The sequence below is a fragment of the Pagrus pagrus genome, assembly GCF_965226575.1.
Source record: "Pagrus pagrus genome assembly, chromosome: 7".
Taxonomy (NCBI): Eukaryota; Metazoa; Chordata; class Actinopteri; order Spariformes; family Sparidae; genus Pagrus; species Pagrus pagrus.
Window position 1 is genome coordinate 10,455,224 of NC_140191.1, and position 25,231 is coordinate 10,480,454.

Genomic DNA, 25,231 nt, shown 5'->3' on the forward strand with positions numbered 1-25,231 from the left:
CACAGATGAAGCAGAGGGCGAAGACACAGACAGATCCTCTATTGATAAGGCGACCAAAATAGTCCACTTCATTGTATAATACTGTAGCCTGTTTGTCGGCATAATGCACTGGATAACACGCATGAGGTACGGGACAGGAACAGAGACAGCCATTGGACTGATGTCAGGTTCCTGTAGGCAGAATACCATACGTCTATAACGCTGTTTGTTTATGAAAAACTCAAGCAGGGTAAACATGAAAGCAATGGTTAAGTGCTCATGCTAGTATAAAACTACACTGTTATATTTATACCATTCAACCAATTTCATATTTTTTATAATGAACAATGAGTCAAATGTCTATGGGGAATGTGAAAGGTGACACAGATAAAACTTGAATCAACACCACGCTCTGAAGTACCTTATTGTCTTATTGTTTGGGTTTTCTAGCATGCAACTCTACTGTTTTGGTCTAGTCCCACTGTCATCAACCCTGTTTCCAGACACAACATGAAAAAAAGCTCAGAAAAACTACTTAGTACTACAGATGGCCGCAGAAATACTGTATTTTATAGTGGTATGCAGTATGAAACAGTTACATTTTATAGTATGCTTGGCTAGACTAAACAAGCTAATGGCTACTGTAGCATCCCCCTAACCTCTCTGTTTGCATTCATTGCTAGATTTGGTTTTATTGTGAATATTTCCCCGCTGGCCATAGCCGCATGATTTCAATAAAACAATTCAAAAATGCAAAGTAGCTAATGATGAAATAACAGCAATAACTGACTGACTAACTAGCTAGCTACCTACGCCGCAGGTGCTTGTGAAGCATCTCAAATTGGAGCTCAGTTTTCATAAAATATTAGCCAATATTTGAAAACTACAGGTACACGTTGGCCAAATCAGTACAAGTTGGTATATAGCAGGCAGTTTCAAATGCAGCCAAAGTTAGCAACTAGCTAGTTAACATAGTGGAGGATTTGGACAAGCTAATGTTGCTTATTTCCTGTTAATGGATGTGTACTCGTTACTTAACAGCTTGTTCTACTGCCCACAAATGGCCAAAAAATTAACGCAGCTTAACATAAAAGCGTTTGTGTCCCTTGAATGAAAAAGTTTCTCGGTGTGATGAACAGAAAAGTCTAAAATGTTGTGTGATCGGTGGGAAAATATTCACTTTTAAAACAAAAGGAAGTAGTGGGATGAAATTACAGCAGGGACAACATGCTAGATTCCAGGAGATATACTGTAACTGTATTAGGGAAACACTAGGAAAGCTACAACTACAACTACAACACAACTTTACTTTAATGAACTTTTTTGAACTCGGTAGTATCTGAGCTATCAGCAACCAGACTGACCTCTCCTTCCTGTGAAGGATGCTGCCATGGCTAAGTGGTATAAGCAAGCTGAACAGTCTTCATTGCATGAAGAGGTTGAAATAATTGAATAACTGAGTTGGTCATAAAAGGACCGCTTGTTCACCCCGGCTTAGCATCTGACTTGAGAACGCCATGTGGTCTAGAAGTGCTAATGCTCATGGTCACAAGGCATCAGGGTTCATCTCCTCTATCTTTGGTACGATCTGTAATCAGACTGAGTACTCTATGTCCAGGGTGTTGTGAATGCTACTTCAGTTCTTTTGAGGAGTAGCCCTGAATAGTAACCTAAGATGGAAAAGGGAAATAACCTCTCAGTTAACTTTGATTTGAGAAAAGCAGTTACACTATGAATGGAATCATCTTTTACGACATTAAATGAGACAAGAGCGCATTTATGTGACTGTGACAATCGTCTTTACATTACTGGCTGTTTTTATTAGACCTGCGCTTTTTAATTAAAACAGAATATTGAGCTGTGTTTTCATCATAAGAGCAACAAAAGAATCCCCCTCTGTTTGGCCCAGCTTTGGCATATCGATCTAATCACCACTCCACCATTAAAAAACTCTTCACAGAACATATAATAGCAGCCCCGGTCAAAGGCCACAACCCTGAGTACCCAGGCTTGTTTGCACATTACACACATTATTTATAATGGAATACATGGCTTGATGAATGAGCTCCCATGATCTTCCTCTCGATCTCTCATTGAGCAGGCATGTCCCTCTCTAAGGGGGGCTCAGCGGAGGAAAAAAGAGGAGAGCATGCGTTTTAAATTAATCAATCCTTCTCATTTCCCCCTCTCCTCCTAGGCAGACAGACCCCTCCTGGAGGGGGGTCTGCGGCAGTGGGGCAGAAGAAAAAAAACAAAACACTGTCATCTGTTTTCACGGAGGTGGCAGAGACCCAGTTTCTAGCTGTGCTTTGGCTAGGGGAGAGACGAGAGAGATAGAGAAAGGAAGAGTGAAATGAGGGTGAGGATGAGTAGGGGGTTCAAGGGTAGAGGGGAGAGGAAGGATAAAATAGGGAAAGGAAAAGGTGTAGGAGGTGGGAGGCTGAGAGAAGAAAAAAAGCAAGAGAGAGCAGGAGGCCACATGCTAGGAGTTGGGTCGGGATGATAGCCGAGGATCATGGGATATGCTGGCCTCCATACGTGTACAAAGGCGGCTCACAGATGACAGTGCAGTGGCATACCGGGCGCTGATCCAGAGTCTCATCCCCCATGGGAAGAGGCTCTCTTTCACTCCATACCCCTCGCTCTCCCTCTCACAAAATCACCCAATTTCTATTTCCCTCTCATCTCTCTATTGTCATCCTTGGTCCCGTGTTATCCAATAAACTCTCTCCCTCAATGCCTGTCCTCACTGGTGCTCATAATCAAATTAGATTTGCTCCAAGTAGCGGGAGGAAAAGACTAACTCTCAGCGCAGACACCAAACAGACAACGCCCTTCAACTGACATTTGTTTTCTCAATAACTTGTGGCTTAGGCAATGAGGAGAGAATGGTAGATGTCACACTCCCACACAGGCGCTTGCACACACACACACACACACACACACTCATATGCACACAGCGTAAACAGTATTAACTGGGTTTATGACAATGACAACAAACTCAGAGTGTGGGTTTCCCCCAGAGGTCTATGAGTTGGATTTCTCAGCAAGACTATTGTCTCGATTGTGTTTACACCTGACCTTGTTGTCACATGTGTGTCACTGTACTGGAGCTGTCAGGGTACACGTATGTGGGTGTGCGTGGGGGGGTTGTCGCTTCAGAACAGAAAAGAAATATCTCTTTACTCATATTGATGACAGTGCTGGTTCACAAAATATGACTGAAGTATTGCACAATGATGAATAAAAGTATATTACTTCCCGGAAAGGAGCCTCAAAGAAATCTTTCAACACTAGAGCTGAAATCAATTATTTGCTGATAGAAAATAAAAAATGTTGATGACTGATTACTTTTAAATCCATAAGGTTTGACTGGCTGCTTTTCTTTGTTTTATATTCAAAATTTAATACATTTGGGTTTTGGACTGTTGGTCAGACAATAACAAGCATTTTACTCTGGGAATTTGTGATGGACTTAAAAAATATATATTATTTTCAATTATTTAGGATTATTTGATGAGTCAAAATGGAAGATTAATTGAAAATATTGACTTCAATCATTATTTGAAGCTCTATAGAGTGCTGTAGTATTGAGTCCTAACACCCGAAAATCAGTTAGCACTTTTGCAAGTGCTAACAAGTGGCTTAACAGCACTATTGCGGTTGTTGTGACATTAAAAAACGTCATCAGGCCGGACACGGAGACTCATCTACTCACTTGTCCGTCCTTACGGGCCGACTCTAATTACAAACCTTTTTTTAACTCGAACTTAACAGCTTGTACAATGATCAATTTACAGTAGTAATTGTGTAGTAAGACGCTTAGTGGTGGTGACCAAAATGTAGTCTGTTTATGGCCTAACATTAGCTTTTTACTTCTAGCAATTTAATTTAAAAAATCATAAAGGTGGTGTTTATCTGTGAGGATTATCTTCTCCTCTAACAAAACGCGTACGTATCATAAACTTGTGTTTGCCACAGACCTTATTTTCTACAATAATCCAAGATCCAATGGAAAAATCCCTTAGGATCTTTTGGATGAGGGAGCCAGGGCGATGCTAGCTCCCGCGTTAGCCTACAAAAACACATCATCCCTCTATAACAGCTGATGTCAAGAGACCCTTTGATTTCTCTCTGTCACCTGGTTAAAAAATGTTAGTGCTTCCTTTTTTTCAGCAGTGCTGCTCTGCTCTGATCATCATTATCCATGCTAACCACATGCCTAGCCACCCCAGCCACTGTTTATTCAGCCCACCAAGCACATGAGAAGCCATAATGACACTAATTGCCCAAGAGCTCACTTTTCCTCTGAGTGGTTATGTACTGCATTGTGCCTTAAGAGCCATCTGTGTTCCCCGTCTTAAATCGATTTATCTTTCACATTCCAAAAGTACAAAAAGGCAGGGAAAGGCACCACTCCCATTCATAAATAATGTGTATGGGGTGTGGGGAATGTGGGCTACTGTTTCTTTGTGTTTGAGCCGGGAGTTGGACGTCTCCAGCCCACTGGAGGTCTGGGAGCGTGAAGCAGCTCGTGACATCTGACCCCATTGCTATCTAACTTCTCAGGGTGGAGATGAAGAAAATGCTGCCAACACAAACTGATATTTTCCTTTCGTATAATGTTTCTATTGTCTTTTAGTTTGTGGACATTCGACTTTGCATTTATATTTTTGTCATGAATCAGTTCAGTTACATGGTTCATACATGGTCTTATTCAATAGACTGCTACATCTGTTCAGTTAACATTCCTATTATATAATAATTAGAGTACGAAGATAAATTTAAATGTGAGTCAAAAGGGCCAAGATATTTTTGAGTTATTTAACATAACTCCTTCGCATTCGCTACTGGAAACATTAGTCAGCAGGCTTTTTCTTCTGCTTTGTGCTGCTGATTATCAGCATCACGGTCAGACTGGGAACAGAAAATAAGTCTATTAAATTTCTGTATCTCAAAGGGAAAACAGATAAGTGAAATGATGACAAAGTTAATAAATTGTTCCACATTTTGGAAAATAACGCTTATTAGCTTTATTGCCTTGGGTCAGATGAGAAGGCAGATACCATTTTCCACTTAATGTTTGCGCAAACCACTGATATGTTCACATTTGTACATGTCATAGGCTGATAACCATATTGACATTTCTACAAAACACGTCATATCGTGTTCACTCTACATGTTTACGACCTGACTTTTATGTCAGGAGATGAAAGGGGTGGATGGCTGAGTTACAGGGGAGACGGCGGCCAAGCCAGTGACTGCAGTTCGAGACTACGTTTCAACATTTGTGAGCCTTGACACTACTTGATATCTTTAAGGAGACCTTGGTACTATTTCCAGCCATGTTTGTACGTTTAAGTATGGAGTCGGAGCCAGGGGGCAATTAGCTTACCTTAGCATAAAGATTAGAGGTTGGGGAAGCAGATGGAAGGACGTGACTGTCAGAATCACAGAACTGTAGTGCTACATATGATGTCTATTTTAATAGTAGCAAAGTCAATCAATTTTGTATGAGCTCCAATATGATTTAGGGTGGACGAATCAGGTCATGTCCGTTTCCACCCTGTCAAAGACTGAAGTTATTTTGAGACAAAATTTCATTCAATTTTAAGATCTCTCCACACTCTCTGGATCTCTGTGGAACGGTAAAAAAAAAAAACATACAACCATTAACATGCAAGGATGAGACTGTCACAGCTGACTATGGCCACCCTCAGACACACATAACAAAACATGGAATTTCATGGCACTATGTTGTCATCTGTATCAACAAACAGGAACATTTTGTAGATGGGTGATAGTGAGCACTGCCATCCACAGATGTGTTTTCCAAAATGGTGTATTCAAGGGCATGGAATTACCTTTGAATTGCCCTCTCTGTTTTTTTTAAGATTGAAGAGAGATAAGCGAAGCACAGTACCTCTTCATGCAGGAGGTTAATGTGTGTCTGTGCTCACTTGTCAGATGTAATTGAAGGGAACAGCTTATGAAAATGAGGTGGCAGGGATGAGGTCTTTAATTAGATCAAGATCATGGACAGAAATGAATTAGAATCACCACTCTCATTACCCACAGCAAAACTGGAGCAGCACGACAGTGAATACATGAAGGGAAACTTTAATATCTCAGAGACAGTGTTACTATATAAATGGTGTTTTGAGGGACCGTTGCTCTATTTTGTATTGCATATGAGGATAGTTATGCTTGCACCAGTGTTGATCTCTTTGTTGCCATGTCTGATGCCTCATTTACTCCCCATGAAGTCACTGTGTTCATTATTTGTGAATAACCTTATGCATGTATTAAGCTCAATTTAGCCTAGATAAATGCTTAAAAAAAAGAAACATAGATCTCATATGCCATCTAGTGGTGAGACTGAGCAAATAAAAGAACAGCAGGTGACAGAAGTGTAATCTGAAACAATATTGAGACTTGAAATCATTAGTAATCTAAATAAATAAAGACATACATATATACATACATACATACATACATACATACAAACATAAAGTGTCCAAGAACAGTCATGACAAAGATGTCAACTTACTTACAAGGACAGGACATCATGATTGACTGATTCTGTTTCAATTAGGCTGATCAATTTCAATTTCTGTCCATCACATTATAATAAATTGCACTTGTATTGACCTTGAAATACTTCATCCTCTCAAATTAAGGTGACGTCATACGATGAAAACGTAAGAAAAACATGGATTTTTTCGTGCCCACAGTTTAGCCTGTCAGTGACGCTCTCTCAGAACTCGTCCACCTGATTGGTGGATACTGTGGGGGCGGTAGCGCAGCGTCCGCCTGACAGTCTGAGAAAAGGGCATAGAGTTTCCCATGATGCACTGAAACGGAAGTACACACGCTGTACTGAGAGGCAGCAGTGGGTCAGTCAGGCTGTCCTACACGTGTTTTTTTTATTTTTTACCGCAGCAAGAACTAGGAGCCTGATACTTCGTAAATAGAAGTAGAGTTCATTACATTCACAGTAGTTAGAGAGACTCAGCGCTACTTAGCTTGCCGCCTTTCACTTTAGCCGTTTGGTAAGTGTGTCGTCTTTTAAATACAACAACCAGGGAGTCAGTAACTGCTTCAAATTCTGCCAAGTGTCATGTCAGTCGATGTTGTCTCGAAATTGGTGACAGTTATGCTGGCTGTCGTTACGGTTAAGTTAGCTAACGTTAGCCAGAGGCTGCTGCTGCTGCTGCTGCTTTTGTAACTTTGTCAGCTAACGCTAAGAACTGTTAGCTAGCTGTATCACATTTCGTTCACTAAACAACGAGAAGTCAGCAAAAGTGGTTGTGGAAAAGCTGTTTGAGGAACTCTGTCATAGTCATACGTCCCCACTGCTTAAAAGTAACAGCTGTGTATAGTTAGGTTTTTTTTTTTTTCCCCGTTAACCTCTGACAACGAGGACTGGCATCGTGCTATGACTGGGCTGACGTAGCTGACCCAGAAAGCTCAGAGCGCGCTGTCAACTGAATTTCCCGCCATGCATTTCAAATCTTAGTGGTTGAGCACAGTTTAAACATTGAATAGTTGTAATTATGAGCAACTTCAAACAGTTTACTTTGGCGTGCTACCTCTCGATTTTGTCGGATTTTCTCGTACAGTGTCATCAAGCGTTATGTGTATGGATTGACGCGATCCAGATGTAAACAACAGGGTAGACCCACTTCCTGCTTTTAAAATATAGTAATATTGCCTTTAACCAAACCTAGATTAACTGTGTTATTTCTACATTTATGCCAGTGGCTACACATATATTCAATTGATCTACAGGTAAGCGATAGGCACCAACAAACACATCAATGCACCAGCAAAGGCAGGGAAGAAGAAGACTGCCAGGAAGTAAACAATGTAAAAGATCAAGTCAGTTTTATTTATACAGCACAAAATTGCAATCACATTGCCTAAGTGGGTTTTACAATCTGTACAGTGAGCGACATCCTCTGTCTTTTGAGTGAGGAGAAACTTGCCATAGTGAGAAATAAACCACTTTTAACAGGGGGAGGGGGAAAAAAAGATGGAGGGAACCTGAGGAAGAGCCACAGAGGAGGGATCCCTCTCCCAGGATGGACAGACATGCAGTAGATGTTGCATGTACAGAACAGCACAACAACATTCATTAGATATGATAAATTATCAGCCCATTATTGGGTATTTGTAGGTATAAGTGAAATTCTAGCTGATAAATAGAGCCAATCATATGAAGCCAAATTGCTTTTGTCAACTAAACAAAAACAGGATGTACAAACTGTGATACAGTAGCTGTGCAAAAAATGCTGCACCTGGGTGGAGGCACACAGCGTACCCTAGAGAGCGTTGCCAAGCTCCACAAGTATTCAGAGAGAGAGTTCAAACATAACACATTTAATAAGAGACAAGGAATATTAATGTATCTATCTTTGCTCAAATCCTTTCTTACCCGCAGGTGTGCATAAATTACAGGAACAGATAATTATCAGTTGAAGTTGTCGTGAAGTAGTCAAATTGAGTAACAGCACACACCCTCAAAGAATGTACTGCATCAGAGACTGCATCAGATCCTTATCTCACATGTGGTCAAACAGGTTGAGTTCGATATGCGTCTGGGAAGGTTAATGTGAGTATTTTGTCTCTTTGTTTTTGTGCTAGGTCTTCTTGTGCCAGTATGAAGTACATCCTGGTAACTGGTGGTGTCATATCTGGCATTGGTAAGGGCATCATCGCCAGCAGCGTGGGAACAATCCTCAAGTCCTGTGGCCTTCACGTCACAGCCATCAAAATTGATCCCTATATCAATATTGATGCTGGCACCTTTTCACCTTATGAGCATGGTGAGTAATTGAGTCCACTCAAGAAGCTTGTTTTCTATTGTATTTGATACATCATCTGCTGTTTTATTTGATTGTGTGGTGTCCTGCAGTTAATATTTGACAAGATGTGGTGCGGCAGCATGATGCCTAGTGGCCGCCGGACAGACCACATTAAGCTGAATGACACGGAGCGAGATATTTGTTGTCAGTGAACAAAGCACGGTATTTCTCCAAGGATCTGCTGTTTCACTCCCCTTATGATAAATGGATATAATCTTTGTTTTGCAGGTGAAGTCTTTGTTCTTGATGATGGCGGGGAGGTGGATTTGGACTTGGGGAACTATGAGCGTTTCCTGGACATCCGTCTCACCAGAGACAACAATCTAACTACTGGAAAGATCTACCAGTCAGTCATCAACAAGGAGAGGAGGGGAGACTACCTGGGCAAGACTGTACAAGGTGAGTAAGTCCTCCCCCTCCAAACATGGAAGCTCCCCATGACTTGGTGGAGGTTTTTTTTGCTAACGCATGTGGCAACACACATTGTATTTGCTCGTGTGTCTATACAACAGAGAATTTGGCAAGCGCTCTCTTTCTTATCTCAAGTATGTCCATTGAGCTGTGTGGGTTGATTTTTATGTGACTTTTATCCTATAAATCTGTTTTCAGTCGTACCCCACATCACAGATGCCATCCAGGAATGGGTGATGAAGCAGGCCAGAATCTCAGTAGATGATGATGGTGTGGAGCCTCAAGTTTGTGTCATAGAGGTAAGCTGGTCTTAGGTTCAACTCTGTTCTCATCAAGCGGGAATTTATGTACAACTTCGATTGGCCCCTAACTTGATTGTGACCAGGGCATTTATTTAGTGTTTCAATGAGATATAGAGGAAGCATGCGATCAGAGATATAACCAAGTACATTGCTGAAAGCAATAAAGTATTGGCTCTACAATGCAAGCAGTCGGGGAAGCATAGACATATTGGTCTGTGAGTAGAAAAACAAAAAATAGAGAGATTTTAAAATGGATTTGTTGAGGACTATCTGTACAACTTCTCTTTTGTAAGCTTGGCTCTGCTTTGAGCCAGGGGAAGCAAAGTCTACAAAACAAAGTTTTATTTTGTAAAATAAACATCTGAGATATGTGTCCGACTATCTACTGCAAAAGTATCTCATATTTTGCATATGTGCAGCTGGTAATTCAATTCTAACCTCTAACCTAAACATTTAGAGAACCAGCATTTCAGTGCACAGCTTCAGTTGCTAAAGACCGCAAACATGTCCCAGCAGGATTTAGAGAAACTCTTCTGTGCATTTATATTCAGTAGACTCAACCACAGTAACACTGTCTATACATGTCTCTCTAACAGACAGCTACAGCTAATTCAGATGATATGACCGTGGGTTATATCACTCCAGTTGTCATATTTTACACTGGCTTCCTGTGACTGAAAGAATTGAGTTTTATAACAAAACAATTGGATTTATATGCACTGAATGGTTGAGGCCAAACAACATTTCAGTTCCTCGCTCTGTTATGATCCGTCCAGCTCTCTCAGGTATTCAGGGGCTTCAGTCTGCTCACTGTCCCTAGAGCCGAAACCAAACATGGAGAAGTAGCATTCTTTTGTACGCATGCACCTCATATTTGGAACAGACTCAAGAAAACTTCAGGTCTGCTTAAACTTCCAGCTCTTGTAAATCAGGGTTTAAACTTTTCTGTTTTAAATTGCAGATTGTTAAGTGAGACTTTGGGCATTTTATTCATATCATGGCACTGAACTGTATTTGTTATTCTTATTGTTTGTCTTATTCTATTTTAGCTTATTTTTTTTAACTTCCATTTTATTTTGTCTACTGCTCTTAAATCCTAAAATCCTATTCATGTCTTCCTTTTTTATATTGCCTTTTATTTCTTTTATATCCTTTCTAAATGCCATTCTGTGTTTTCTCAAAGCACTTTTAAATTGCTTTTTATTGAAAGAAGCTTAATAAATCTACTGGCTCTGCGTTGCCCTTCAGCAGTTCTTATTTTAATACATAAAACCAGTTCTGACAGTATTATAAGTGCAGTACAGTTGATGACATTTTGTACTCTCCAGGGCTGTACCAGGGTTATGTAAGATGCTGCGAAAACAGCGTGTGTGTTCATGTATCCTGTTTTGTGTCAACAGCTGGGAGGCACAGTGGGAGACATTGAGAGCATGCCCTTCATCGAGGCCTTCAGACAGTTCCAGTTCAAAGTGAAGAGAGAGAACTTCTGCAACATCCATGTTAGCCTGGTACCACAAGTATGGCACAGACTCATTATCATTTTTTTACCACTCCATTTGTTTTCCACTCACAATAAAAGTCGAATTTGCTTTGCATCCTCAGCCCAACACCACAGGAGAACAGAAAACCAAGCCGACCCAGAACAGTGTCAGAGAGCTCAGAGGGCTGGGCTTGTCTCCAGATTTGGTGAGTCAGATTACAGTTATACGTATTTGTGCTTTCTCTCTTTTTTTTTTCTTGTTTTATCTTCTCCTAGTCTGGCTTGACTGTTCAGCATTTATCCTGATCCTGTTATATTATCTTCCTGAGTGTCCTGCTTTTGCTCTGCCTGTCAAATCACTTTGTAAACTCGGTTTTCAAAGACGCTTTATAGATAAAGTTTTTATCCTTATACTATTTATGTGTAGAAATCTATAACCAATAAATCTTGCTGACATATTCATCTCATGATGTACACAACCCAATGAACTCCAACATGAAATCTAAGGTATTATGTTTAGATCTTTAAATCCATGAGACTATACCCTAGTCCCATTGCATATTGTGATTTATAACATTAAACATTGATTTATTTCTTTTAGATTATGTGCCGGTGTACAACGCCCCTGGAAACGGCTGTCAAGGAGAAGATCTCCATGTTTTGTCATGTGGAGCCCACACAGGTGGAGTAGTGTGATTATTGTTTTTCTATAATAAAACTGCAATTTATGTTGTCACCCCCATACATCTGCAGTTATGGTTTTTATAATGTTTTATAATGCAGCACTTGTGTTAGTTTAAAATTATTTTCTTTTTAGGTGATCTGTGTCCAAGACGTCTCCTCAGTCTACAGAGTGCCTCTGCTGCTCGAGGATCAGGGTGTTGTGAGCTACTTCTGTCAGCGTTTGAACCTGCCTGTCGGCATAAGGCCCAGAAAGATGCTTGCGAAGTGGAAGGAGATGGCTGACAGGTAAGAAATCTGGTCTGAACTCCTAACTTTGCTCAAGGTTTCTGAGAAAATGGACACAAACTTTTTACCCCACAGTTATGGAACCATTTATTAATCGCTTAGGCACTTTGTCACTTCTGGGAATTGTGCTACAAACCAAAAAATGTTGAAACCTGGAAGTCCCTACAACATACTGTAGAGGATAAATCACTGAACGTTGAATTGTTCTGTGAGTAGCTGTGCAGTCATGATGATTGGTCAGTATTGTGAAGGATCTCTCTTTTTATTCTCAGATCTGACCGTCTCCTGGAGCATGTTTCCATAGCCCTGGTGGGAAAATACACAAAGCTTGCCGACTCCTACACCTCTGTTATCAAAGCCCTAGAGCACTCTGCCCTCGCCATTAATCACAAACTTGAGGTCAAGGTATGGAGAAAATGCACCCTTTTTTTATTTAGTGTAGTGATCGCTGTATTAAGCATCACCGCAACACTTACATTTGGCATGACTCGCATTTGCATATATTAAAACAGTAGTCAGCCTGTGGACATGATGTTGAATGATCTCCTTCCAAATGATGCCGTTTGTTATTATTACAGTACATCGACTCGGCAGACCTGGAGCCAGCCACTCTGCAAGATGAGCCAGTGAAGTATCATGAGGCCTGGCAAAAACTCTGCAGTTCCGAGTGAGTAGGGAGAACCACCTGTAGGCTTGGATGATTAACATTTAAAACGACTGATAATTAAGTTTTACACTGTGGTGATTCGATTTTATCATGTATGCCACATGATGGCAGTAGAGGGCTGTCATGCCCAGCAGTTTATACAGCTATACAATTCAGCGGACTTGTGCTTTGTACAAAATCACAATATTTTTTCCATGATTATTTATAGGTTATGTCTGCAATGTGCGAGTCCTGAAGCTATTTCAAGCGGACATTTAAGCAGGACTGAAATAAAAACTGGGTTTTGGAGCATTGTATTTTTTGGGGGGATGCATTAGTTTTAAATTTCTCTGGAGAAAGTGTATCCTCATCAGATTTCATACCACATAGCATCTAAAATGCAAAAAAACCAAACAAAACAAAATCGAATGCACCCTAGATATCAACTTAGTGTAATAGCCATAATGTTATTGTTATGTGTAAGTATTTTATTGAACTTGCTCACAAGATTTAGGGCTGTTTCAATAGCCACCTTTTATTCAGGAAAAAATTGACTGAGCATTAAGCTCTTTTATAGCAGTACCCTGAAATCACATTCATACAGGCTAGAAGGATACAAATATGGTAATAACCGCAGGAAAAATAAGCATATAGAAGTTAAAAATCCCAAATAAATTAATTATATTTAAATTGATTAAAATTTTAAGATTAAAATTTGAATAGAGAAATTAGAAGAATGGAGGGGATGCCACAGGAAACATTCTCCCAATACACTTGTGTGAAGAATTGAGTCAAGAAACTGAAATTCTTCGTATTATATATGTAAATTCACATACATAAAATCTTTTCAGGAAAATGAATTTGTGTGAATGCAGGTGTTTGTAATTACAATCCATCTTCAGTGCCAATGGCTTACAAGCAAGTGCACGGTAATATCTCAGTCATCACCTTAAATTCCAGACGTAATAATGTGGGATATTAATTTTTAATGTCTCTCTCTGCATAGCATCCCAAACAATAATATTGTACTAGCAGTAGTCTCTGAAGAGTCTACCTCTCGGTCTGTCATAATACTGCCATCAGTAATATGTCTTTTGTATACAGATGTTTATATTGTGTAATGTTTGTCTCTGGAGTCATTTTTAAGATGTTCTGAGGCTGTTCTTGCTTTCTTTCTGCCCACAGAGGTGTGTTGGTACCAGGAGGTTTTGGTGTGAGAGGAACAGAGGGCAAGATACTAGCTATTAACTGGGCGAGGAAACAGAACAAGCCATTTCTGGGTAAGAAAGATTTCTTACTTCTCTGTCTCTTAAGATCTGTCTCCTCCTTCATTATATCATTTAGTAAGATTTCATGCTAACCTGATTAAGTGTAGACAGAAAAAGTGTTGTCCCCTCCTATATGTTGATTACTACTTACGATCAGCTCATAATTCTTGGTATGCAGCTTCATGCTTGAATTACTGGGGATATAACAAGGAACTTATTAGCCTACAAAGTACCAATATCAAACAAAATATAATTGATTGCATAAGTATTCTACCACTTTGTTCCAACATATTTAAATCACCACCGGTGCAGCCCAGAAGTCAAGAAGTTACATATTAGTTTCAGAGCATCATGCTGTTTGGATACATCTGTGCAGCAAGCCCTGGAGGGTTTGTCAAGGGCAAAATGAATTCATCAAAATACAGAAAACTCTTGGAAGAAAAAGCTGCCGCGGTCTGCCAGACTGTGACTCAGGATGAAATGTATTTCTCTGCCCAACATCAACCTGAAAAATAAATCCACAGCTAAACATAACGAAAAACAATGTCAATGATTTTCATAGCTGCGTACGAGTCCAGAGCTCAAATCAAATGAGAAAATGTTGCAGGAGTTTATAATTGCTATTCAGTAACGATCTGTTATGCAACTTTCCATAGTTTGAGCAATTATGCAAAGACAAATCAGAAAACATGTTGTGTTCTGCTCTATAAAGACCCGCTCTACCCATAAATTCAAAGCTGAAATTGCTGCCACAGGCGACTCTCCAAAGGAAAGACCTGAAGGGCATGAATACTTGTGCAATCACTTGCTTTGTGTTTCATTTGTTTGTAATTTAAGATCCATTAAGAGATTTTTATCACACTGTGACATTAAATACTTTTGTTTAATGAGAAAAAAAAATCTCAATTACATCCACTTGAGACATTCAAAGTTGTATAATATAATGAAATGCGAAAAAATCCAGAGAGGTGAAATACTTTTTAAAGGCACACTCTCTTATAATTTGCAAATATAGTAGTGTTAGTCGTGTAAGTGGTGGGGGATCTTGTTCAGACTTTGCTTATTTATGAATCCTTACAATAGAACTTCATTATGCAAGGATCCTGCTGGTCTTGTTTTATGCAGGCGTGTGTTTGGGCATGCAGCTGGCAGTGTGCGAGTTCGCCCGCAATGTTCTCGGATGGGAAGGTAAGTAATTGCACAGGTCAGCCGAGGACACTGTTGAAGAATTTGATTCCTATGGTTTCTAATTTGATTTTTTTTAAAAGAGACAGAACCTTTAGACATGTTGTGAGGTTGATATGAGCTTAGATCTGTTTCACTTATCTTATTTTAGATGCCAACTCCACAGAATTTAATCCAGAATCCGAACACCCTGTGGTAGGTTATCTTTTTCTGCCATGCTCATATCACGCCATATCAGCAGGGGCTTCACCGGAATGATTTTAACATCCTGTTGGATCTTGACAGGTGATTGATATGCCAGAGCACAACCCAGGCCAGATGGGTGGGACTATGAGGTTGGGGAAGAGGCAGACCATTTTCAGATCCATCCCCAGTGTACTGAGTATGTATCCTTCTCAAATTAATGGTGGACTATTTGCTTTTTGGTCTTTTCCAGCTCAATTGTTTTTCTGATGACTGATATTTCATTCTTCCAGGAAAACTGTACGGAAATGTGGATTCTGTGGACGAGAGGCACAGACACAGATTTGAGGTAGAGACAAAAATATGGTTTTAAAGCTTTTCGTGTGGGCTTAAAACTAGTTCTGTCTTCACATACGGATCTTTTTGAAACAGACTTGTCTCCTACCTTTTTAAAAAAACCCAAAAAAAACCATCTCTGTATACGCAGAAACGTAAAAACAATTTCAAGCAATCATGCCGTGCCAGTAGGTGGCGATATAGTCTAACTGTCTAATACCAAAGAGGTACATTCTTGGTATGTGTAGTGAGTTTATTTCCCTCACGCAGTCATAAGATAAAAACACAAACAATAGCAGCTAATTATTTTGGTATTTATAGTTATTTAACACCTTTTTTATTTTCCTTTTTATATCCGGTAGCTTGCTATTGTTTTTTCAGGTCCATGCTCAGTACTCAAAGCAGTAATCGGCATGCACAAATTGTTTCTCAACACTCTTAGTTTGTGTGTGGACTACAGGCAATGTGCAATATGTGTCAAGCTCCAGTGTTGAAGTATTATATGATTACCTTGAAGCCTTATTCATCAAAAACCTTCCCTGAATCATTTAATCTTTGCTCATTCTAGGTAAACCCTGAGCTGAAACACCACTTTGAAAACAAGGGTCTTCAGTTTGTCGGCCAGGATGTGGAAGGAGAGAGAATGGAGGTCATTGAATTGGAGGGTGAGTAAAAGTGTCATTGAACACATGAATGCACATGCTGTTGTGTGATAATGAATACAACCTGCTGTATTCACCTGGTTGACCCTTTAGATGTACTTTCAGCATCTCAGTTTCTTAAACATGCAAATGCTTTCCAATGAAGCGTAAATGTGTTAACATGTGTTTATGTACAAGTCATATGCTAACTCTGGTATATGTACCCTAATGTATTGGAGGTCAGCAAGTTCATACTAATCAACCTGTCTTTGTTCCAGATCATTGTTACTTTGTTGGCGTGCAATATCATCCAGAGTTCACCTCAAGGCCCATCAAACCTTCTCCTCCATACTTTGGTCTCCTGCTGGCTGCTGCAGGAAAACTCCAGAGCTACCTCACCAAGGGCTGCCGCCTGTCTCCACGGTAAGTTAAAACCGCTAATATACTGTACAATGCTCCTGCAGCACACAGTTATTTTAGTGCTTTATATCCATATTTTTCTGCACTAGCAATCATTTCGGAATTAAATTTAAAAGATCCTGATGCATGCATTCCTTCGTCTGCTAATGAACTTATAATACCGATCCACATAACAATTCAGAATCCAGTCTGAGGTTTTTATATCCCCCCGGGTGCTAACATCAGCAGAGCTGGTAGCCAAGGATGCAAGCATTTCAACAATATTTGGATATTCCGACTTGAAAGGAAAACATCTTGGATTTTTGCTATAGTGACATTATCAATTCATACCCACCGCCTTCCCTTTTTTTAAACTTTACACAGTAACGTTAAAAAAGAAAGTTGACCCTTACAAGCCACAGTCCTACAGCGCCCCACAGTGGTCACAGGACGCCATCACATAACTCCAAGGCTATTTCTTCCGGTAATGGTTCTGGTATCTTACCAGTTCTGGACTCTATTCTGGTATCGGTATCAGTTCTGGTATCGGCAGATATCCAGATTCACCTATTGGATCAGATCAGTACTGAAAAAGTGGATTTGTGCGTCTCTAATTTAAACACTTTGAACATAGCTTTTCATATTCAGTCTTAAATGTCAGCTGATTGGTTGAAATGTAAGAATCCTCCTATCTTTGACTGGGGCATTACTTACATACTAAGTAATGTTTACAGGAGGGTATTATTAATAATGCATTATGCATTTTCTTCCAAACATGAGTGGAAATTTATGAGCATATTTTCATTTGTTGTCATAACCTACACTGCCTTATTTTAATGCAAAGTAATTACATCTAAAGACCCATGGGTATTACAGCTCCAGTTTACAATGACACTATGTCATCATTGTATTTGCGATCCCTGTCAGGCATTACTGCTGTAATGCTCATTTTATGTCTCTATCCTCCATCACAGGGACACTTACAGCGGCAGCAGTGGCAGCAGCTCTCCTGAAGTGGACATCGCCGAGCTCAAGTTCCCCTCTCTTTTCTGAGACTAAAGCGCGTTTAGTTTTTGTGTTTGTGTGTCACTCGTGCAGGTAAATGCAAGGCTGGCCTGCCCCTTTACTGACACTCCTAAACCAAAACTTTTGTTGAACTGTTTTTAGACTCTGATTGGTACAATATGTTAATAATTTATGCTCTAAATGTATTATACCTTCTGTGATTTTATAAAAGTAAAGGGATGTCTTGCAGCTAACTCTGTGGGGGTATAGAGTTGCTGTAGTAAGCAAAGTGTTTTATGGAATACCTGCATAGAAAACTTTTTTTGAATGGGGAAAAAAGTATAGGTATATGTGAGACAGAAGTCAGTACTGTATACGCAATGTCCCAATTTAAAGATCACAATGCTTGAGGGAAAACTGTGAAGAGATGGATAGTATACATTGCAGTTAGGTACAGAAACTTCGCTCAGAATAAGCAGATCAGTCTGCAGGAAGCAACGGTGACAAAGTGTTGGGGTCTGGGCAATCAGGGGCACATTCAGCCTCAACAAAACGTAGCAAACCTTTTATTTAAATGGCAAACGTTGAATACTGTGCTGGGTTATACAAGCACACTGCCTAATCTTCCTGCTTATCATGGTGGGGTTTATATACATGCTGCTGCTCGTTGGGTAACACTTTTGACACACCCACCAATAAGAGAAGCGGTACCTCAAAGTCTGTTGCACACAGTAAAGAGGAAACATGAACATTCCTCAGGTTTGTTTTTGGTGCAGCCATCTTGCACCACACTCAATCAATCCAATGGATGAAAACACAGACATTTATGACTTCATACAGTTGTTGCTGAGTTTTTGCCTGTTTATCATTACAGTTACATATCATGGATACAGTTGCCTCTTTGAATTGTTATTGTCTCTTACAAGTTAATTTTATGTATTAATGTATTTCTCCTTTTAGGTTTAATTAATTTGGGTAACGACACTAAAGTGCAAACTACATGCTTTTCTGGTTTCAAATAATCTTGCCCTGTGATGCATGGATTGTGCATGCAAATCCATATTGCAAGATTAAACTGGACAATGAAAATGTGCTTTTGTGACCGTAGGTTATATTTGAATTTTCTGTTGTAATAAAGTGAATAGGTAAGTTAATATGAAAATGACACCGAGATGAAAATTCTGCATGAAAGTTGAAATGGGCAAACTTGTGCACTTCTTGGTGTCTTGCCTTTTAAAGCTGAAACCGTCAGTTCAGCTTGTATAACTTGTTTGAAACCTTTCACCTGCTGACATCAACAAACATGGTTTTGAACTTGGTGCCATATCTGACCCATAACTTCCTGAAATGAATCACACTGATTCACAGTCATCTGACAGTCCCACCGATTGAAAGCGAGTCAGCAGTATCAAGTGAAAAACAAAGCTTGGGGAAAGAAAAGTGATGTCTTTTTAAACTGAAAGGAAAAACATGGATTTGGTCTCAAAACATCATTAGCAGCCAACTGTAGATGACAAGCTTCCAAGTTAGATTTTCGCTTAGTCAAATTAAATGAGATTAAACGATTGCTGACAATGCCTTCATGTATCAGCTGGTGACCCACGTGTTTGAAAAAGATGCAATATTTTCATACTTATGGAATTCGGGTGCATATTTGATGTTATGTGTGTTTATTCTGAATAAACATATTTTTATGCCTCCTGACATCTGGTCTTTATTCTGGTCTAGTGGAGTTTAGAGTGACTGCAAGTTCTCCGATGACAATGTGAAACTTGAGTTTTGAAGCAAAACTAACAGGACATACACTTGGAGAGACTGAAAATCTATATATATTCAGTGATAATACTATTTTCAGGGTCTTCGCACTTGAAACCACCCGCTGTATTTATTTATATTCCACATTAAAAGTCTGAAGCCGCTCTAGCAGCCCCTTGAGGCTGTCCTGCTAACCAACCCCCCATATATAAAAAGGCTGCATTTGAGGTTTATCGAAATTATGTAAACAAACCATTAACGGAACACAATTACTTTGATTTAGTTGTTGTCTGGTGATTCTCTCTAGTGGAAAACTCAATCAATCTGGGAGTGATGCCGGTGTCTAATTGTACATTTAAAATGTTGATTTATATTTTGCCCACAGATTGAGCCTTTAAAGGTCCAATTTGTAAGGGAGTTGATTCTTTGAGACTCATTCCCAACTCGTCAAATACCGATGCTTCAGGATTGCGTCTGACTCTCCCTACAGTCCCAAAGCGTCTGGGTTTGATGAGTTGAAATACAGACGATGAGTTTTTGATGAGACTCAAAAATCAACTTTCTTACAAATTGGACCTTTTTAATGACTTGAGCCTGTGTTTAATAAGCCACTAACAACCACAATGACCAAATGGAAAATAGACATGTAGTCATCACTAAAAGAGTTGATGTAAATATAACCTGTGACAAACCTATTGAATTACATATCCTGAGCATGTCCTAGCATTTCCCAGGGAATATATAGCTGCATTGTTATCAACTTCCCCTTTTAGGTGGCAGTGTTAACGCTACGGACGAGACCATAAAGTGATAAAAATTGCTGCAAATTGTCTTGTCAAACAGTTGCCCTATGATTGGTAATGATGACATGCACTTGTGAGCTGGCACCAGCAGGAAACTGCAAGGTTTGCCTCGATATGGTATTAAGTGCAACTACTACTTCCCCTTAATCCACGCCCCCCCTCCCTTGTCTCCCACATCTGTCCCTCCCTTTCCTCAGCTGCCCTCCCTGCGTCCTTGTGCTTTCGCCCCACCTTTTGTCAAGTAGCAACAGGCAAACTTTAGGAGGCCACACCTCCGTGCAGCACACACTCATGCCCATGCTTACAGTAGCAGTTTAGATCAGCAACTCAGATGAGAACTGCTGCGATACTGGGATCTGCTTTGTGGGACAGATTAGTTTGTTTTTAGAGGATTTGACAAACCACCATGGGAGCGAGGCGGATAGTTGTGCCGCAGCCGTCAGTGGAAATAGGAGTTTGGGGATGACTGTGAACACAGACTGCGCTACAGATTGTGACATTTACAAGGAGTGGCTGCTGTGGTTGTTTCTCAACATTTGGAATATCAAACATAGGGAGCCCATTGGTGGGAAGCTGGTGTGAGATTGCTAGGCTCTTACAGGTTTAATCTCCTTTTCTTTCTCTATCTGTGAGACCATCTGGGCAATTCCTCCTAAATCATTCCTAACCTTAGAATCTTTTTATAATCCTGCAGTGTTTATCTTATTTTTCTTATTTTCTTCTCAAGGCTGTATCCTCACAAGCTGTTTTCATCCCTCTTTTCCCACTGCCAGCAACAATGGACCTGACTTTGTGGCAGTACCAGTTCAGGATCATCATGCTGGGGGACTCCACAGTTGGCAAGTCCTCTTTGTTGAAGCGCTACACTGAGGACTTGTTCCTGGAGACCATCAACCAGACGGTGGGTGTCGACTTCTATGTGCACTTCCTGGAGGTGGAGCCGGGGGTCCGTGTCAAGCTGCAGTTCTGGGACACAGCCGGGCAGGAGAGGTTCAGGTGAGGATGAACCCATCTTGTGACGTCTACACTGACGTCAGTCATAGAGTTTGGATTCTTTGCTCTATTGGATGTCTTACTATTCCAAAAACCCCGTCTTTCCATGCACCAGTCCTACTTGCACTGTCCTAGGCCTCTTCATTAGAACAAAGAACACCATTCTTATGTTGAATATTAAAGAAATGACTCGCATGCATGCAAATATACTATCTAAATAAACTACCACCGGTTATTCCATTCACATCGGAGCTGTTCATCAGTGTTTGCTTTCAGCTATGACTGTGTATCCACCCTGTCAGCCTCACAATTTCAGTGTGCAGTGTGTACAGAGATGCACTATGTGTAGTGCTTAAAGTGGAAACGGCATTTTCCTTCCCGCTCAGGATATTTAATGAATAAAAACTAGGAGCAGCGTGTTTCGTTCTGTCTCTAAATTCATTATTTCAGTTCTCCAGTTGAGTGAACCGTGGCAAATTGCAAACTGTGCCTGTTTGTGTTTACCTCCTCCCTGTGTGGTATCTGTAGACGGCTAATCCCACATGAGTCAGCTGAAAGCTCAGCCAAAACAGGTTTGTTTTCATACAGAAGTAAGGAGAAGTAAGTTTTTACCAGCTGGCATCTGGGGGGACCCTTTGCTAAGCCTTTCCTTTGGTTCAAACATTCAGTGACTCACGGGGGAACTACGAGCCTCCTGACAGTTTCATGATTAGGGTTCAAAAAACAAAGCGGTTATCAATTTCTCACAAAGACACAGACTCTTTGTCAATCAGCTTATCTATAAAAGCTCAGCTCAAACAGTGCAGAGAATCAGATTATTTGCTCACTGGTACAGGCATGAAGTTGGTATCAAAGTCTGAACTCTGCTCTACTCAGTGAGGGTGTTTGGAGGCTTTCATCTGTTGAAATTTAAAACCTCCCATTCCTTCCTCCAATTTAATTTTCCCCACCGTGTTTCCCTTCTTTGCTCAGGTCAGTGACCCGTTCTTATTACCGCAACTCAGTCGGAGGCCTGCTGGTGTTTGACATGACCAACCGGGCCACCTTCGACCACATTAAGGAGTGGCATGCTGAGGTGTGCGAGCGAGTGCAGCCGCACAAGGTCGTGTTCGTCCTGGTGGGCCAAAAAAGCGACCTGGACGCTCACGAGGAGAGGGCGGTGAGTCGGCAAGAGGCTGAGAAACTGGCCGGACAGCTCGGGGTGCCCTATGTGGAGGTCTCTGCCAAGTCGGGCCACAACGTGAGGGAGGCCTTCGAGCTGCTCACTCGTCGGGTCTACCAGGGTCTGCTGAGCGGAGAGGTAGAGCCGCAAGAGGGCTGGGATGGAGTCAAGTGTGCTGCACCACAGGCGCTGCAGTTGCACAGAGCCAGCCTGGCACAGCCCAGGACACCTCCCAAGAACAACAAGAAGTGCTGCGGTTAAACTGTGGACTGGTGGTGGTTCACCCATATACGCTCATGTTACTGTGGAACCAAACCCATGAGGTTGGATTTGTGGTGGAGTGTCGCTGTAACAATGCGACCGCAATGAAACACTGATTTCTTTTTAAGACTGGTTTAAGGAAACGTTTTCTGACTTTGAATTTACAATACTTTGACATTCCAGAGATGGGTGAGGAAATAACTTTAGAAATACAGGTTTTGTGTAACAGACTGGGCTGCTTTGGTCCCAACTGAAATGTCCATGAAACCTAAAAAAAACCTGTTGGATGACATTTTGCACAGACAGCCATGGTACCGAGAGGATTATTTCATTCGTACTGTCTTTTCATGTAACACCACCATTAGGTTGACGTTTGTTTTTAGGTCAGATGTCTTGATGTCTGTTGCATGGTTTGCTGTGAAATTTGCTACTGATGTTCAAGGTCTTTTATTTTTTCATCTAGCGCCATCATCGGGTCAAAATTGACCAATACTTGTTTTTTTGTTTTTTTCTACATAGCTGCGAAACTAGTGACATTTCCATCAGCCATCATTGTACTTGGCATGCTAACATGCTAAATGAGCATTGTAAGTAATTTATTATTTTGGGACTTCAAGACCTTCACAGTGCAAAAGTACAGCAGTGTAATGCAAGTACTGCGTTTAAGTACAAATTTCAGGTACTTGTACTTAATTACTTGTTCTATTTAATGCATTTTTACAGTTCTACATCCGCTACATCTGGCAGATTAGTTACTAGTTATTTTGAAATGAGTGACCTTAAACATCTAGCAGTGAAAAAAATAATAATACAACATTACTGCAGCAGTTATATAATCAAAAACATCAGATATAATAGTCAAACACTGACAGCAACCATTTTTCTGCAGAATGAGCACTTTTATTTTTCATACTTATATATTATATATTTTTTCTTGTGTAAGGTTTCAATGCAGGTATTTCTCCACTTGTACTGGAGTATTTTCAGCGTGGTATTCTTACTTTTACTTAACGATCTGAGTACTTCTTTAACCACTGCAGTAGTGGTTGCCAAAGTGGAGGTGGTCTTGATACCCTAAGGCAATGTTCGACTACTTTTTTGGAAGGGACACATTTGATAAAAAGTGATAAGGGACCAGACTTTCACATTCCCTAAATAAGACTATTTTTGTGCTTAGCAACAGATATAACAACGGGCCAATTAGCTCCCTGATGAAATGATCCAAGAGCCGGGCTGAGGTTGTTAATGTGCTGCAGTCGGCCCACGGCCCCCAAGTTGAATAGGTCAGCCCTAAGGGGTCTAAAGATACATCTCAGTGGTTGCAAGATAATTCAGAAAAATCATATATTTTACAATTTCTTATCAGTTTGTACTTTTTTTGTATCTCTTGGAGTGACTGCACTGAGAGAACGTTCTCTTTTTTCCACTGAACCCATTCCGAGACATAATCTATGATTCTTATCTGTTACTTTATCTGTCCATGGCTGGCCACAGTTCAGGTGTTGTTCCCCCTGGCTCAGATTAGAAGCATCACCCTCGGCAATTGTGAATTAATCTTTCTGGGTCTGATTAGTCTGGAAAAGGCATCGTTGCATTACCAGTAATTGCACAGAATCCTGCGAGCGAGTCGTTGTTTTCAGGTGCTGTTGTTGAAATTAATTCAATAAAAACTCGGGGGTGCCTTTGGATATTGCTCTTTTGAAATGTTATGACAGGTTTCTATAGCAATTACTATTCATCTGGCTGATGAGCAGCCTCCTGTGTGTCTGCAACCAGAACGCAGAGAATGTCTTTTCGCTACTAAAAGACACCCAGATTAAAGATTCACTGACAGGTTAACTGTTGTATCTGTGTGCTGGATTGCCTCCTTGGATCTCTGCAAGCACACAGACAGTGAACTGATTATTTTTCATTATTATTTTACATGTTTTTCCTCCATTTACACCTTCAAAACTTCAGTGTAGTCATGAATATTACAGCGCTGATTACCACTGAGAATTCCACTCATGGGAAAAACCTCTCAAAAGCACAAAGACTGAATCACTTTTGAATGAACATCAGTAACTGTATGTTGTTTTACATGAGATAAAGTCAAGTCCTTCCTTACAGACTCCTATATAACTGTTTCTTATGTATGTAAAACCCTTGGCTAACTTATTCTCAGTCAGGTCTGGCAATAGATGCCATACTCCAAGATGTCTGCTTGTTTGATGTTTTTTTTTTATTATTGTTTTTTAATCGGACATTGTGAAAAGTCAACAATATTTTGATGCAATTTGCTGAAATAGAGAGAAATAAAAATAACATTTACACGGATGGTTGAAATAAATGTGTTATGTAATAAAACGTACTACATTCAAAAACGATACAAACAGCACATTACACGTCTAACAACAATTTACTGTATGTGTGGCCACCATTTGTAGTAGGAATTTGGAATTATAGACCCTCTATTTATTAAAAGAAACTATAAATCAACAGCATTGTATGATTAGAGTGGGTACACATTGGGGCTATAATCTCTTACATACTCAATGGCTATGATCAGCTGTTCTTGGTAAGATAACAACAAATACCAATTTTAAA

At 40.2% G+C, this 25,231-nt stretch overlaps 2 protein-coding genes across 3 annotated transcripts; both read left to right on the top strand.

Annotated features, from left to right (window-relative positions):
- Nucleotides 1-6,831: 6,831 nt before the first annotated feature.
- ctps1b (CTP synthase 1b) lies at nucleotides 6,832-19,375 on the top strand. Its single transcript, XM_084357746.1, has 18 exons — nucleotides 6,832-7,031; nucleotides 8,626-8,807; nucleotides 9,075-9,245; nucleotides 9,456-9,556; nucleotides 10,960-11,076; nucleotides 11,162-11,245; nucleotides 11,641-11,721; nucleotides 11,857-12,008; nucleotides 12,281-12,413; nucleotides 12,587-12,675; nucleotides 13,840-13,934; nucleotides 15,048-15,110; nucleotides 15,259-15,302; nucleotides 15,393-15,489; nucleotides 15,584-15,639; nucleotides 16,195-16,291; nucleotides 16,546-16,690; nucleotides 17,641-19,375. The coding sequence occupies exons 2-18, from the start codon at nucleotides 8,642-8,644 to the stop codon at nucleotides 17,717-17,719; spliced, it is 1,770 nt and encodes a 589-aa protein (XP_084213872.1). The 5' UTR covers nucleotides 6,832-7,031; nucleotides 8,626-8,641; the 3' UTR covers nucleotides 17,720-19,375.
- A 1,160-nt stretch (nucleotides 19,376-20,535) lies between these two features.
- On the top strand, nucleotides 20,536-24,961 carry rab42b (RAB42, member RAS oncogene family). Of its 2 annotated transcripts, none has more exons than XM_084357525.1 (3): nucleotides 20,536-20,830; nucleotides 20,957-21,225; nucleotides 22,195-24,961. In XM_084357525.1, the coding sequence occupies exons 2-3, from the start codon at nucleotides 21,008-21,010 to the stop codon at nucleotides 22,643-22,645; spliced, it is 669 nt and encodes a 222-aa protein (XP_084213651.1). In that variant the 5' UTR covers nucleotides 20,536-20,830; nucleotides 20,957-21,007; the 3' UTR covers nucleotides 22,646-24,961. The 2 variants fall into 2 exon arrangements, with proteins under 2 accessions (XP_084213651.1, XP_084213650.1); XM_084357524.1 differs by having other exon boundaries at nucleotides 21,003-21,225.
- The last annotated feature ends 270 nt before the right edge of the window (nucleotides 24,962-25,231 follow it).